Raw genomic sequence first — 16,418 nt, 5'->3', positions numbered from 1 at the left:
ATATAGCACCTAGTCTAGGGACAGATATTAGACTGGATGTTCAGATGCACATAATTCCCTAGAGGCTTTAAGTTTCTCTTTCACAGCTGTTTGATGCTTCAACTTGAGAAAACTGAGTTTGAAGTCAGGGGGGTTGTGGGTTTTGGGGGTTTTTTTAAGTCAGAATGTGAAGAAGAGGAAGACAGAGACATTTTCTTTAAAGAATGCTGAACTAACTAACTTTCAAGTGAAGATAAGTAAATTACTTATTTATTACTTTTATTATCAGGTAAGTTGGCAGAATGCTAGCACTCTTCACAAACAAGTGCTCATGCTACAAGAACTCCATTGAGAAGCATCATTTTCTTTAAGTCTTCATTTTTTAAGACTAAGACTAAAAATCTTTTTTGCTGATGAACCATAATATTGTTACTTATGTGATTTTTTTTTTTACGCCAAAATATCTTTTGCTCTCAAAAGATCTAAGTAGTTATTAAGTTCAAGAATTGCTTAATGAAATCCCTGTGTCGAAAGAGCAAGTAGCAAATAGCAGATATGTATCTTTACCAAAGATGTGGAAAATCAGAAGACAAAAGACAACATGAAACATCAAATGCTATTAAACAGAAAAGGGATGACCTAGACCTCCAAGCAAGTACAGCTAAGACTTTCATGGACAAAAGCAAGACCTTTTTCCCCCCGCACTGAGCCTGAGAAACAGCAGTCATTTATTAACTTGGCAGACTACACAAATAAATGTTCAACCTTTACCAATAAGCAATCCTTGAGTCATTGGTTGCTACTTGAGCATGTTTTTTGGAATTGCCTTTTGGTATACAGACCACTCAGAATTCAGCGAGTCAAAAAATGCCCTTCCAGTGCTTTGTCTTGCAAACTTGTTTTCCTCATCCATCCAAACAAGGATCTTTGAAGTTTCAGGCAGACTTGGACACCTGAGAAGGTCTGACAGTCAAATTAGAAGAAGCCACGACAACTGGCTATAGTACTAAGAGTAAAAAAAGAGATAAGCTACTCAAGAAAACGTAACACCATCTCTAAACTGAATGTACCAAGAAAGCAGAAACTTTCAAGACATTTTCAAGCAGGAAAACAAATGCACAAGTGCATTTAAAAAAAGAAAAAAATCTCACAGCCAACTTTTTTTTTTTTTTTTCCCCCCACACAGTTTGGTTTCCCAAATTTCTTCCACTAGGAAAAAAAATGGAAGTCAGAAGAAAGATTCCCTGTGACAACTAACCACAGTTAGTTTTAGGAAGTACGTTTCCTCCAGATGCATTTCTCCACATTAACAAGGTCCTTTCTGTTGACTTTCAGTCCCTTACAGTCCCCAAACAGAGTTGGTGGAGAGACATTCCACCACAGAAAGCCATTAGCCACATTTAGCCACAGAAAAGCTAAATAAGCAGCTAAATCCTAAGTTTTCTAGGATTTTCCCCTTACATTTTTGTTTTGCAGATTCAATTTTTAATTGCTTCACAATAAAAAATTGTTCCTGTAAGACATTTTGGTGCTTTAAAAAACAAACAAAAAAACCCCAACCAACCACCCCACACAAAGTCATCCTGTAGAGATTTTATAGTTTGAACACGACAGATTACTCTTCATAATCAAGACAGCAGGCATCTCTCAGGATGGTATGCCCACGAATAAAATGGAGGTTTTCAAAAAAGCAAAACAAAGACAATTCCGATGCAAGGAAGGATGGAAGAAGTGTATTCCACGTGTATTGTTTCATGCTGGAATTTAGAATCTAGCCAAGACAGCTCTTTTGAGAGGGACAGATGATCTTTTGATTATTTTGTAATTCAACAAGATTCATTTGAACACTGGTACTATGCATGTTGTAAGTGTATGCCACTACAATGCCAGACAATCAATGCACTGCTAATCTTCTAGTTTAATTCCAGAGCTGATTTAATTGCATCACTTCTCAAATGCCAATACCAATTCCAACAGCAATTTGGTTGTCCTCAAAGATCATGTTGGCAGCTTTTATGCTAACCCACTTCTGCTAGCCTTGCCTGCATGCTCCCTCAAAGCACTCTGCGTTATGGTATCACATGGACCAACAGTCAGCACCCATGAACAACCATGCGACCGCAAGCACCACGGACAGAATGGAGAAAGGTCTGAGAATTTTGGAAACCATAATTTGCCAGTATGACTAAAACGCCCAAGAAGCACTCTGTAAGCTGAAAACGAAAGAAAAAAAGACAAGTACCCTAAAAAGTAAGCCCTTACAAAGGGGTCAAATGACCTTGACACTAGCAAGCGAATTTTAGAAGAGGCTAAGAATGGCTTCCCCTTCTATCCTAGAAGCCACAGAAGCTTCATGTTTGAACTTTTTAGTCTAAAACTTCTATACACTGTAGGAGATAGTTCTGCATAGGCAAATGATGAATTAGATGATTTTGCAGGTTTTTCATTCACATTGGAACAAAACGCTAGAAAGTAACTTCAAATGCCTGTGGTTAAGTAATAAACATTTCTCAGGTATATATAAAGGTATTCAAATGTTACCACACTTGTGTCTGACATACGGAAGGGCAAGAAGCACCAAATTTTATCCAGACATTTTTCTGTCAGATGAATAAAAGCCTTTTTTTTTCCCTCCAAATCAACCCAGTCCTATTTACAATGAATCTCTGCCAAACTTGTACCCCCCTCAGGGGGAGTGGCAATGGGAAAGAAAGGGAAGAAAAGCAAAAAGGGGACATTACTGCCAAAAATGGAAGGAGGGAAAGGGGAAGACTGGATAATGAAATAAACCTACCTTCATTTCCTCCTTACAGAAGAAAGCATTTCAAGAAGTTAGATGTTAGACTCTTCTCTGAAGAACTAGAAGCCTATGCGAACAGGTATTTTTGTGAGACGTACTAAGTTACTGACCCCACACTGCAAAAGGTCAAGAACTAAGATAAGTTTCAGTGAGGGAATAAGACATGTCTTCAACACCACCTAACAAAATCAAAGATAAGCAGAAGCCAATGGAGTCTCACAAAAAGCAATACCACAGGCTTTTAGAGGAAGACTTACTCGAAAACCAAAGAACAAAGCCTGTACACTTGGAAGAGGAACACTTCCAAGGCAAGGCACGTGAATGTGGGATGCTCGCCTCCTCCCTGCAAAGTAAGGAACCTTCATGAGATAAGAACAGTCTTCTGCGTATCATCAATGGAAGGACAACTCTGCTCAGTGTCTGCTAATCTACCCTAAACAGGATTACACCCCTGTCCTGCAGAGAGGTCAGGGGGAAGAGAAAAGTGAAGCATCTTCTCTGTCCATGTCCCAGAGAACCATCTTCTCTGCATGTGACTGCATCTCCAGAAGCAGAGCCAGGATCAACACTCAAGCCCACCCTGATTGCATCCAGCTTTTCCATCGTTTTAAAGCAAGGGTCTGAAATTCAAGCCGAGTTTTGTTTTCGTTTTTTTTTCCTCCTCCTTGTGACAAAATAAAAACGAAAGAGAAAAGAGGGAGGGGCTGGGAGAGGAAAGAATGTAAAAGCCTCTCTGACGCTGAAAATCGTATCCCCAGCAGCCTCGCTAGTCCAAGCCATGCCACAGCCTCCTCCACACCCGCAGGATTTTGCATGCAGTTGTGTGAGGTGCATAAAGAGCCTGCCTAATGAATAAGATGAAGAGAGGAGTGAGGGAGAGAAAGGAGGGAAAGGGAAGGAACAACCTTTCTTTTCTCTGCTCTTCCTGGGGATCTGAAAGTTCCTCCTAACAGGCAGGTCTTCTGGGGGCTTAGGGAGAGGGGGAGGCCCCCCCAACACACCGCTGGGCGGCTGCTGCTGCTGTTGTTGTTGTTGTTCATTTGCCGTTGAGATGCTGCTCCTGCGCTGGCTGCTGCTAGTGATGCTGAGGTTTGGGGGGACCTTGTCCTCTGCAGCAACAGCAGCCACCAGCAGCGCCTCCCCAGTGCTACTGCTCTCAGAGTGTCCGCCATTTTGTGTGGTGTCCTCAGCGGCTCCTGCTCTATTACTCTCCACCCGGAGGAGGCCCGCGCTGGTCTTCTCCGTCCGCTGATGCTGCTCCGGCTCCATCTCGCCACCACTGGGGATCACGGCATCCGCCACTCGCTCCTATCGCCGAGAAGCGAGCACGATAGCCCGCGCCTTCTCTTCCTCCCCCACCGAACTACCCCTTCCCCAGCGCCATGCACCACCCGCTGCCGCTATTGCTCCCCCTCCGTCCGCTCGCTTTATGGCAGCCCTGCCGCCCCCTCCCCGCTCTCTAACATGGCGGCCGCGCACACCGAAAGGGGGCGTGGCTGGAGCCGCCCCGCCTTAGCCAATCCGCTCGCGGCACAAGTTATAAGTAGAGGGGCAGGCGCTGCCTCGCCGCCTCCGTGAGCAGGGGGTGGCCGCTGCGGGAGGCGGAGGCTCTGGCTGCGGAGCCGTGTTTAAAATGGTGGCAGCCACCGCCAGGCGGGCGAGGCCCCGGGCTATGGGCAAGCGGCTGAGAAAGGTCCTTCCGCCCGCAGCCCGCCAGGACGGAGCGGAAGGGGCAGCTCGCTCGTTTCCCGCGTCCCTCCTACCAGCCCCGTGGGCGCGGAGACCCAGCAGCTTCTTCCTCCAGCTCCACAGAGACGCCCGGAGCGGGCGAGGGGAGCGCTGGGCTGGGCAGGTCCCGTCCCAGTGTCCGTCGCCGCTTCTGGCGGGGAGCGGGGCCGCCGCTGGGCCCGCGTCCCTGTCCCGCCGGCCGTGGCGCTGGGGAGGAGGGGACGGAGCGTTTCGCGTCAAGGTAACGGCAGGCGCTTGGGTCCGCGGCCAGCCAACGGCCCGTCAGCCCTGCCGTGCGGCCGTGAGCGCGCTGCTTCGCAACAGCCTCCGCGGAGGCGTGCTGTGCCGTGCCGGGGAGGTGTGCCGTGCCGGGGAGGTGTGCCGTGCTGTGCCGGCTTACCTCTGTCCCCGCGAGCCCCGCCTGCGGGTGGCGGACGGCTTGCCCACGGGCACTGGGCAGGTGAGGATCCAGCTGCCCGGGGCCGGCGCCGTCCTGTCATGACAGAGCAGCCAGGGTACCCGCGAAGTCATCTCGACAAACGCCCAACAACAAAAAGCAGCGGTGCTCCGGGAGTGCCAGCTCTTACTTCTTCCTCTCAAATTTAAAATCGTTCAAAATGACGAAGTTTCCCCTTTGAAGAATAAAAACACATTATTAACCATGAAGGACAGGCAAAAGCCTTAATATACTTTAACAGAACTCTTGGATAGTCTCACAATGAATTAGAACACACCGAACAACCTTCCTTTCCTTCCCCCCCATTAACATCTTCCCCTCTTTCTAGGCAGGGGCTGCACAAACGCTGCCGAACTTCCTCTGTCTTTGGACTAGCGTTTTTCCAGTTCAAACAGCAATGGCAGCTTCGCACAGAGACAGCATAAGAGATACAGTTCTTACCGAATCGGTTAAAAATACAAGCAATGTGGTTTGTTACACTTTTTTGTGACAGAATCTTAAACTGCAAAGAAAATGTGTGTTATTACAAAGACTTTTATGTGTTTAATTCAACTTCATCAAATTTAATCCCCCTTTATATGTTTAATCAAGCACATGTACATGCCCTTCTAGGATGGTGACAAAAGACAGGTGCTATAGCAAGGGTACTTAAGTGACAATAGCTATTTGTGTTCCATGGCTTGTAAAACTACAAACTGCAAGCAAGCTTCAACAAGAAAAAACTGCATGTGCAAGTAATGAACTATTTGGCCTTTTTCAAAAATAAAACAATTATAATGTCTCATCAGTAGAATAAAGAATTACAGATTAGCTGAAGGCAACATAATCCATTATCCATATGCCAAAGAGTACCATTTTTCAAAGGCAGTGAAACCAAATGCTATAAATGGCTTTGGTGCTATTGAAGCTAAGTCAGAGACTTTTCCCAGCAGATGTGCTAAGGAAACTACTGAGGTAGTATGCTACTGCTGCTCCACAATAACCAGTGTTACCAACACAGTTTTCAGCACAAATCCCAAACACAGGCTCACACTAGCTGCTATGAAGAAAATTACCCCAGCCAAAACCAGCACACCATCACATCCACGCAGTTGGTAGGTATTCACACATGAGCTTTGTTGGATGCCTCTGCAGTACGTTAAGGTGTTGCTACCTCATGTCTGTCTCCTCCACACCTGTATCGGAAGCCAGCCTGGAATCAGAAGGTTAACATTTATTCACCTCTGCTGCAAGGCTTGTAACTTTTGGTAAAAAAAGGGTGTGAATCATAGAATCTTCATGGTTGGAAGGGACCTTTGAGATCATCGAGTCCAACCATACACACACAAAAACCCAACCCCTACAATCTCTGTCACTAGAGCATGCCCTGAAGTGCCAAATCCAGATGTTTCTTAAACACCTCTAGGGATGGTGACTCTACCCCCTCCCTGGGCAGGCTGTTCCAGTGCCTGACCACTCTTTCAGTAAAGTCATTCTTCCTAATATCTAACCTAAACCTCCCCTGCCGCAGCTTCAGACCATTTCCTCTGGTCCTGTCGTTATTCCCCTGGGAATATGTGAAACCCAACTCACCTGAATGATTTGATGTAATTATTGATAGGGAGCAGAATGAAGATCATCACAGAGCATTAAAATGGTTAGTCGCCTAATTTTGAAAACCCATAGCGCCTAGCACTTTCTAGCTCTGCAGCTCAGGTGGCTTCTTGCTATGGTGGGAGAGAGCAAAACATTAGTTCTTCTGCTCATCGCCATCAAGTCTACTGTGCACACTCAGTCCATTAATTCCCTGAACTGTCAAAGTAATTCATGGGTTTGAAATCACATACCTATAATTTCAGTTGTAGAAATGGCAAACAGTGTTGTCTAAGAAAAACTCACCTCCAGAGCTTTTCGAATTGCCCGAGTGCTTACTTGGTAGCTGTGAGGTTAGATTCACTGCCATGTTAACTCTGCTGTGTACATTACCAGCAGTCACAAGTGCAGTAGCTGCATAACGCAGAGTAAAGCCACACTGACATTTTACATCATAACGGTGAAATTACTAAGGATAGCAAAGCCGTTTCTTCGGCAGTTCTGAGGAATGCACTAAATTGAAAAGTGCCTCCTGAAAATAACCCATTCTTGCAATGCGTAGGAAATACAAATACTGGATGTTTAGTTTTACAAATAACTAGCAAAACATTAAAAGCCCACAATTTGTTTTCTTTGTGAAAAGTATACTAGTGCTGTACTTGTTGAACAAGTTGATGTATTCATTACATAGTTATCTTAATCTTAAATCCTGATAACTGCAGCTATATATACATCATCATCTCAAACGCAGCTACTGAGTTCAATGCAAAGTTTTTCTTATGTAAGGAACAAATATTTTAACCCAGCCCTTTTATTTTATTGATCTCTTTTTAGATTACCTGTAAGTCAGAAAACATACGTAACGTCCCAACTCAGAAATGGTCTGGTGCTAATGGTAGCCTCCAGGGTGTTAAAAGAAGATAAGCTAATAATTATTAGTTTCTTCTTAGAAGTCTTTGGGGAGCCAGCCAAGTTTAAATAGGGTAATTAGTATCTGTAACTATAATTTACATAAATTACAGAAACATAACACCAAACATTTATGTAATTGCAGAAACGGTGTTCAATTATCTAGAGGTAGTAAAACCCACAAATGCAGTGTTCAGACTATGGATAAATAAAGACAGACTGTCTCTGCGAATTCGATGTTCTGGCTCTGTGAAGATTCACTGGTGGTAGAGAGAGTATTACAGATAAGTTGATATATTATCAGAATAATTTTGCTGTGTTTTACCTTGTTCAAATAGAATTTCCATGTACCAGAGAAAAAACGGAAATGCCAATCTAGTGTTATTTAAGTCTGTGTTGATACATTATACATCTCCAAACACGTCAACCTGTTTTATTAAGTTTGAATTGGCAAAGCTGTTAAAATCACTTCTTGGCTGCGTACGTCTTCAATACACAAGTAGTTCAGCTGATCGATGTTTGGGTGTGATTACAGCTGGCTTGCCTGTGTTCACAATCGAGCAGTAATACTACAGAGCTAAGTCGGTGTCCTCAACTCTCATTTTACACATACTGCTCTTTGCTGTAACTTCTGGAACATATTTAGTGATTCTTTTGTGCTGCACGAATCTAAACCATTGTATGAAACACTGGGAAAATGGTGGTGTTTTGTCTAGAAGAGTGAGGATAAATAATAGCAGTTATCAAATACAGAAAATGCTGCTGCAGATGAGGAAATATTCTCCGTGTCCCTGGTGACTGGGATGAGGTTTAAGCTGTATCAAAGGAGATTTAGGTTAAATGTTAGAAAAAACTGTCTAGCAATAGAAGTTAAGTACAGGAAGAAATTCTTTGGGGACACTGGGGGATTCCTTTAACTGGTGTTCTAAAGTTAGGTAAGACAAATTTCTTCCTGAAATGGTTCACATTTATTTAATGTGGGCCCTTCCAACCATATTGCCTATTCTCATTCCAAAAGAATTACTGAAAAATGTATCTATGTTTTGGGCAGGGTGAAAGAATTTTCAAAAGAAAATGAGGTCTTCCAGTAGCTATTAAGTTAATACATGTAGACGTAGTAAATATATATATTTTTTTTTCTTTAGGGAAACGTAATTTTAGCATGTGTATATACACACACGCGACATTTATCTCCTCGCTTGTCTGTATTACCATAGCTCTATTGACATACTGTTCACCTTAGATTAAGACCTATCCACAGACAGTGAATAACCATCTGACAGTAAGATTTCAAAGACTTCAGAAGAAACTGGGTCGAAATTGCATATCTTCACTGAATTCCAGTAATTCTGGAATGGAGCCACTTTGTATGGATCAACTATAGAGCCATTCCAATAAACTCAACAAGCACCAAAGAAACAACTCCAAAAAAAAGTTAACAGGGTAGGGAAACTACTGTCTACTAAAATTATGCTGTAACCTTGAGAAGTATGCTTTCTACCACTTTCTCACACAATGAATGCTGGAAAATATGCTAAAGCATATGTTTACAATGTGTTTAGATGTGTTCAGCACTGAGAAACACAGACATCATAAGCACGTATCATAACAAATGCAAACAATGTATGAAGAGTCTTGCTCGTTTACCAAACAACATACAAAGATGTTTTCCTTATGGACAACTTGCTTTAAAAAGATACGTCTTTGCAGCTGTACAAAATTATTTTATGTATTAATTAACATAAGACTGGGAGAGATCATCACAACAATTACTAAGTACTACTTGATAAATGATGTAACAATTCTGGATCACTTTACCACTCTGAATCCTAAATCCTGATAGATATTAAAAGGTAGCAAGAATCCCAGTTCACAAAACAAAAGTTCAGTCCAAAATCACCATAGGAAGAGATTACTTGAATACTCTGAAGTAAAAGTTACAAAATCCGTCACCTTACTGTCTTTCTAGTTTCTGTGGTTTCTGATATTTGCCAAGCATTCAACCACGACTCCCTGGCTTGCACCAAGTGGTTTCCCACCCAAGTACAAAGCAGCTGCAGATCCCTTTGATTCTGAAATCAGATGAATGTGATACATTAGGAAGAGAGACCTAGATCAGATTAATAGCCACAAATAAAAGACACCTCTAAGGGAGGGTCGCATAAGGCTCCGTGCTGAAGGAACAAACTTGGATGCTTGTTCCAGACACCACCTCAGTATTCTTTGATGAAAGCAAATTTAGAAATGCAAAATATTGTTTAGTCTGAGTACAGTGTTACAGTTTAAGTAACTAGAAATTACTATTTTATTTTCCAGAATTACTCTAGTAATGCAAAGCACATCTCATCTCTTGAAATGTTTGGGTGCTAATTTTGAGCAAGGGTATTCGTGCTGACTAAATTTTAGGTGCCTGGAGATCAAAGATGGGAGAACCGTATAATTAAACTTTCTTTATATACCATGCAAAGAGAAGCACCTTCAGAAAATTCAGAGGCAAAACCTAACTAACACTCTTGGAAAAAGCTTTAGTGTCATTTACCAGCAATGAAGAAAATATGCCCGTGATAGTACAAGGTGAGACAAACTGGGGAAGTAGTCTCAACTTGTCTCTGCAAAGCCAGGGACTGGTAGCAGAAATTCACCTAGTACTTTTTTCTAACAAATTTGTGATCCACAGGTGAAAGTCTGAAAAGATCTACTTGTAGATATTTTACTTGTAGATACTTGTAGATATTTTAAATATCTATTTTAAATACTGACTTTCATTTTAGAATTATTAACAATTTAAAATCTTAAAATATTTAATCAAATCAGCTCTAAAAATACACAATTATTTCCAGCAGATGGCAGCATCAACCTGTAGAACAGATTACAGTATTTTAAAATCCGTATTCATGAGTAAGCATTAAATATGGAAGACCTGTCCATTCTGGAACTGGAACCCCATATTCAAAGGAAATAAATCCATTTACGTAAAACTCAGTTTCTGGCTCTGTTAGCAGGCAGTCTCGATTCCCAGGATCTAAGCGCCAGACAGTGTCATCATAAAATATCAACTTTTTCAAAAAGAGCAGTTGATTAAACTGACATGTAAATGTTATATCTTTCAAACTCTAGAAACTCCTGTGAAACCTCAAGAGACCCGCTTCCCACTATTGCAGAGGCATTCCTACGGCAGTATCCCTGGTTCAGGTGGGTCGTGCTGAATAGGAGTCGCCACTGAGAAACACCTTCTCTACCGTGGAGTTCAACTTTGGGCCTATCTTTTACCCAGATTCTGGCCATTGATTCCCTGGTACTGGGCTTCACAGACTTCTAAGTGCTCCTGCTGTCTCACAGCGGACCTTTGTGCTCAGGGGGAGAAGTCTTCAGCCTTGCGTTGTTCTTTTCAGAGCTGCAGACCAAATCTAGGGAACCAAACACCAGAGACAGTTAAATTTTCTTTTGTAGTCTGAGAGGACCCACATTCAAAGATTTCAAGGGCATTCTCTTTGCTTACCTTTCTTTCTCAATCAAGACAATCTATGCTTTTACCTTATTACTTCTGGTTCATCAGATCTTTCACAAGCCAAGACTACACTGTCTGTTCTTACCAGGAATAGAAGAATGAACAGGTTGATGAGATTTGTCAAAAAGGCATGAAACTGTCACATCAGACTACAGACTTCCTGCTCTTGAGAGCAAAATGCCTTGTCGCTCACTCATCTCCCAGACACAGAGATCCAGAGTGCTCGTACCTCCGATTTAGAGGAGCTGGAACTCATCCAGCATCTGCAGTCCTCTCCTTATTTTGGCATCCCCTCACGGTGATCTCGGAAGCCCTCGACACCTCAGGCTCTTCCACTGCCTCTTGGCTTTTTTTACACACTCCACCTGTTCTCGTTCGCCTTCTCGCCATGGCGCTATTCTTTTGTCTGAGACACGAGTGAATCTAAGATCCCTCGGCGATCCAACGTGAAGGTTACACAGCTCTGACCTCTCTCATCAGTAGAAGTGCTACACACGCAACGGTGGGTGACCTGAGAAATCAGAAGCAATTTTCTGTGTGAGAATCACGCGGAGGCCTACGCGTACTGCGTGGCTGCAGCATGCAGGCCAGGTCGCTGCTCCGACTTCTCAGCCTCCATGCTGCTCATTACTATGATGATCACTGACGTACTCACTGATGTTACATTTCCTCTTTACTTTGCATGAAGCATTTTACCCATCCTTTTTGGTACATTTTATTGTGTGTGTCCCCCTCTGCTCCCCCCCAAGTAGTTTTTTCAAAAGCAGCGGCATTTGAAAAACAGAACAAGCAAAACAAGCTAACCAAAATCCAGAACATTAGGATTCTTAAAGTGGAAGTCTTATTCCTCAAGATGATTGGAAAAAACCTTCATTAAGCTTTCTTAGATCAAATCAGTTGCTAAGTGCACGTCAACTACAAAGCAAAATTGAAACACGTGCACTGCAGTATGTCGAACACGATGCTAAATGACAGTACACAGCCGTAAATTCATCTTCTGAGGCTCACAGGCTGGTTGGTGGCTTTTCACATGCCCCGACATTCACCATCTCAATGTTTTGGAGTAATATATATTCAGTAGAGATGTGACCCACAAGGAATCAGGAGCGAGAAACGGATGGCAGGATATTAATTTTTTTGTTCTAACTACTTATTAAATTGATTATGTAACACAAAACTTTCAGGAATGCGCTGAATTGACTTGTTTCTTCATTAATATTTTGTATCTAGCAAATTTGATCCAAATATGTAACGCTTCCCCGCGAACCAGAATATAAGCGTTGATCACATACGTTAAGACTCACTGTGTGCACCACTGAAATCTTTTCGTAGTCTTCTTACACAAACAACCAAACAAAAAATCACAATGGTTTAATGTAATTTATTTGAAATGCTTCCAGTAAAGTTTAAGGCTATTATTTAAAACAAACGTCAATACACACATTCATTCTTTCTTCTCTATCTGAACACTTTACATGCTTTTTGCTCTTTTTAAACATTTTGCTGAACGGGTTTTGTGAAAATGGTTCATCATCTAATAGGCTTTCCTATGCCTTTTCTTCTGCAAATTTTTCCTTTCTCTCATCTTCGCTGGCACACTCAGTCAGCTCTAAAAATGAAGCAGTCGAAATAAATTACAAAGCCTGAAACAGAAAAGAAAATTGACTTTTTTGAAAAACTATAAATACAGAAATATGTTCTCTAGGGTAAAAATGACATTTTTTTAAAAAATAAAAATACCTTGTTTTATATTGTTTATCATTTTGTCACACTGATTTCTCTAATGCGCATCAGCATATATATATTGTACGATACTTGACATGTACTATTTTCTGTAAACTTGCAGAACACAAGGAAAATGTTTTTGGCAATATCTTAGCAGTTTTTCTACTTCTGTTGGTACGAGTACTTTGCACAGGTTATCTTGTGTAATATCAAGGATCATTTAAATTTATTAATATATCATTTTCATAGCTTGCCATACAGCACTGGCATAATTTCTTACACTAAGAAATAAAATATTACCCAGGGATTCCTGAAAAGTAACAGGATGTTGAACTGAGTGTTTTAGACTGCATTTAAGTGACTCATCTGCTTCTCATCATAATGAGTAGATTAAATCAGCCACCAGAAAACACAGTAACATTTCCAATTCCAGCATGAGATTAAATGTAACAAAAACTTACAAAACAAAACTTGAGAAAAATATAAAGGATGTAATACATCCTAAAGGAAAAACAATTCCCTTTTTGTTTAAACTTTCTCTACATAATCCCATAGGGTATTTGTAGAGCACTATTTATATAAAATTGTCACTTAGTTTAAAAACCAACTACATGAAATTGTAAACAGACATTTAGAGAAAATTAAATGTTTTAACATTAGTTTAGTGGTGTTTAAAACCAACAGTGGAGGTCAGTGGAGTGCAAAATGCTGAAGAGGGCCTATTCACAAGCAAAAGCTTTTTTCCGTTCTTATCCTGTTTAGGATAAAAATATATATATATATATATATGGCACTGAAAGCAAACTATCAGCTTATTTACAAACACCCAGTATTCTCAGCATTTCATTTAATTCAGTGCTGGCTATAAAGGTTTGGTTGGGTTTGTGGTTTTTGTTTTGTGTTTGATTTTTTTTTTTTAGTTGATTATTTTTAGCATTACATGCTTTGATAAATAAACCATGGCACTATGCTGACCACTTTAACTGACCAGATTTTACTAAGTTCGGTTGCTGGACCTTAGGACAGTGCTGCATTTTGAAAAATTAATCCCTAAAAGTGCCACTGGTTACACGGCCTGCTGTCTATAGTTCTTGTCGATCTAACGCTGCAAGAATTCAGATAGGTTATTGCAAGAGGAGTTGGGTTTTTTTCCCAAGAAACTAATTTTTCCTTCCATGTCTTTATGAAAACCCATCACCCATCGTGAAACTCCATATTAGGTCCACATCTTCAGCTGCCCCATTAAAGGGCAAATAAAGTACTTCAAAAATTAAGAAAATTTACTTTATGTAACACACATATAAACAGTAGTTTAGAGATTCTGTTTACAGCAGGACATTGAGAACAACTGGTCAAGTACCTCTTTCATCCACCTTAGTTGTTTATGGACTATAATCACAGGACATGAGTTGCAAGGGATTCCAGCTTATACAGATCGGCAGTTACAGTACTACACTCATAGGTACGAATACAAGGAGGACTGCATTGACACTGTCACAAAAATATTTTAAAAGTGCTTCTCCAAATGGTTCCATGTATGGAATGCAAATACTGTACAGGTAAGAGACAGATTTTCTTCCATGAACTGTAAGTTTTTGTCAAACATTGGTTTCTATTTGCTTTTCATTTTCACAAGGGTTTGTCTGTTCCATACGTTCACAGTCGATGCTGATCTCGCTGGTGTCCATACTACAGTCTGACTCACAGTCCGAATGGTCCATTTGCTCGAGCGTGGTTTCTCCCTGGGGTACTCTGCTTCCATTTGGTGACAAAAGAAAATGTGCTTCTGCGTTCACGCCAACTTTGCCTGCACACGTAACTTTTTCTTTGGCCTGGCGGATACAGTTAAGCCACTGTTGTTTGTTGAATGAGTCATTGGCTTGGAGTGAGTGAGACTGGCTTTGAGATCCGTTTTTGAAGCTGACTCTAAAGAAGTTTTTGACTGAAAGAAACAATACATATCAAAACACTGAATGCTTTGGCTGAATGGATTTTGTAATAAATGAGTATATTAAAATAACAGAATCTGTAAAATCTTTGGCTTATGATGTTTTCCTGCCAATACCTTGTCAGAGCAGAGAGAAGAGTCTGGGTATCTCTTTGTTTTGTGGGACAAGAAACACAGAACACCAGAAGCACTTCTAATAATTTCTTACTGCTGGATTGAACAATTTTGGTTCTGCCACGCACAAGCTACCTCTAAAGCTTTCAGTGAATCAGCAGGATTAAGGCTTCTCCCACACTACAACACCTCTCCTCCTACTGCTCTGTAAAGCAGATCTCCAGGACCTTCACTGAATACTGTGCCTTGTGTCAGCTGGACATTGCCTCATTCTTCTTCCATTCACTTCACTAATAAAGCAAATACATACAAAAAACCCTCCAAGTTTTCACAAGATAGGTGAGATTCAAAGGACCCTTGTAATAGAAAGAAGCATCTTTATAATATGCCTAATTAGAAGAACATTATCTCTTACCTCTTGACATTAACATGAATAGCTGCAGTCTTAACACAGAGTACTACATTAATTATCTGTCAGCTGAAAGACTTAGTTATAGAATAGCAATCAATGTCTCTATAACACAAGAAAAGATAAGCTTTAGCTGCTATGACTTAAGATTTCAAAATACACTTGCTTATAATTTGGTGGTTTTGCCACTACATTCTACTTATTCTCCCCTTCTCAATTCAGTACAGAAGGAGGTGTGTGGAGAAATCCCGCTATCAATATAGTGAACTTCAAGAAACAATCTATAAGAAACAAACTACAATATATATAATAAACCAGTCTTGAAATAAAAATCAGGATGTTGTATGTAGGTAATGTGAATTTTGGAGAAAACTTTCTAATGTGTCATTGACGGTTGTCTTAAGGTTATAATGACCCTATATAGGCAAATAAAAAGTAAAGGGGTGGTCATACTTCTCTCATTGTTGCTGAACGCACCACGTATGGATCCGCCCAATCGCACCTCTCCATCTTGCAAGTCTTCTAGCACAAGCTCCTTCACCGGAATGGGCTGCCGATACAGCTGGTAGCAGAGCTGGTCGTTATGGGTGATAGCTCGAGTGATCACCAACACTTCTTCAAAGAGGAAGACATGCAGTTTCTGTTAAAAATTAATAAATAATAGTGCATTATTCCTTTGTTAGAAAATAATTTTAAAAAATTATTTAAACTCTAGCACATTATAACCTTGTGTTTTCAACAGTTAAAATAAACAAGGATTAATCTCTTCCCGCTATTTAAAAGTCTTATGGTGCATCAGCATGTAAGTATGTAAATATAACAATTTAAAAACTTCTAAAATTATTTTTCCCGTCCTTTTCTCAGTGTCTTATGTCATGATCCTAATTAATCTTTTAGCGTTGAGGCCTTGAAGTCTTGTGCATGACATTTCAAAGCCCTCTCTCCAGCAGCATGCTTACACACATTTTTCTTTCTGACACCTACTTTAACTTTTCTGTTCTGCCTGTGTTATGAAGAAACAGGCAATCTTATTAATTCAAATATTTTCTATGAGAAATTATGAGCAATCTTTTTACAATTCACATCCTGCTCACAATTAGCTTCACCACAGCTCTTTGAAGCTCAGAAAATTACTTTTGCTCCTAAGTGGCACAAGTCACCTGTTACCATCTTTAAATTATGTTGTGCCTCCCATTGTGTAATCTCCAGTGTCTTCCAAAAATTATAAACAGAAATTTTAAACTCTTTTTACGTGATATCATGCATCAA

The 16,418-nt window shown here is 40.8% G+C and overlaps 2 protein-coding genes across 11 annotated transcripts in view; both read right to left on the bottom strand.

The window, feature by feature from the left end:
- Positions 1 to 4,238, bottom strand: part of TASOR (transcription activation suppressor) — a 34,506-nt gene extending 30,268 nt beyond the window's left edge. Inside the window, exon 1 of one of the 5 annotated variants that reach the window (XM_063348293.1) lies at positions 3,685 to 4,238. In XM_063348293.1, the coding sequence (XP_063204363.1) occupies positions 3,685 to 4,048 (364 nt within the window). In that variant the 5' untranslated portion in view covers positions 4,049 to 4,238. The remainder of the gene's footprint in view (positions 1 to 3,684) is intronic. The other 4 variants (XM_063348292.1, XM_063348288.1, XM_063348287.1 and 1 more) reach the window with 4 other exon arrangements.
- An 8,081-nt stretch (positions 4,239 to 12,319) lies between these two features.
- The window catches only part of ARHGEF3 (Rho guanine nucleotide exchange factor 3), a 139,403-nt gene continuing 135,304 nt past the window's right edge, over positions 12,320 to 16,418 (bottom strand). For 5 of the 6 annotated variants that reach the window (XM_063348153.1, XM_063348157.1, XM_063348155.1 and 2 more), the window contains 2 exons: positions 15,603 to 15,789; positions 12,320 to 14,620 (listed from right to left, as the gene is read on the bottom strand). In XM_063348153.1, the coding sequence (XP_063204223.1) occupies positions 14,277 to 14,620; positions 15,603 to 15,789 (531 nt within the window). In that variant the 3' untranslated portion in view covers positions 12,320 to 14,276. The remainder of the gene's footprint in view (positions 14,621 to 15,602; positions 15,790 to 16,418) is intronic. The other variant, XM_063348154.1, reaches the window with a different exon arrangement.

The sequence above is a fragment of the Chroicocephalus ridibundus genome, chromosome 10 (genome assembly GCF_963924245.1).
Source record: "Chroicocephalus ridibundus chromosome 10, bChrRid1.1, whole genome shotgun sequence".
Classification (NCBI taxonomy): domain Eukaryota; kingdom Metazoa; phylum Chordata; class Aves; order Charadriiformes; family Laridae; genus Chroicocephalus; species Chroicocephalus ridibundus.
Note: the sequence above shows the minus strand (reverse complement) of the source record. Positions and strands in the feature narration are given on the sequence as shown.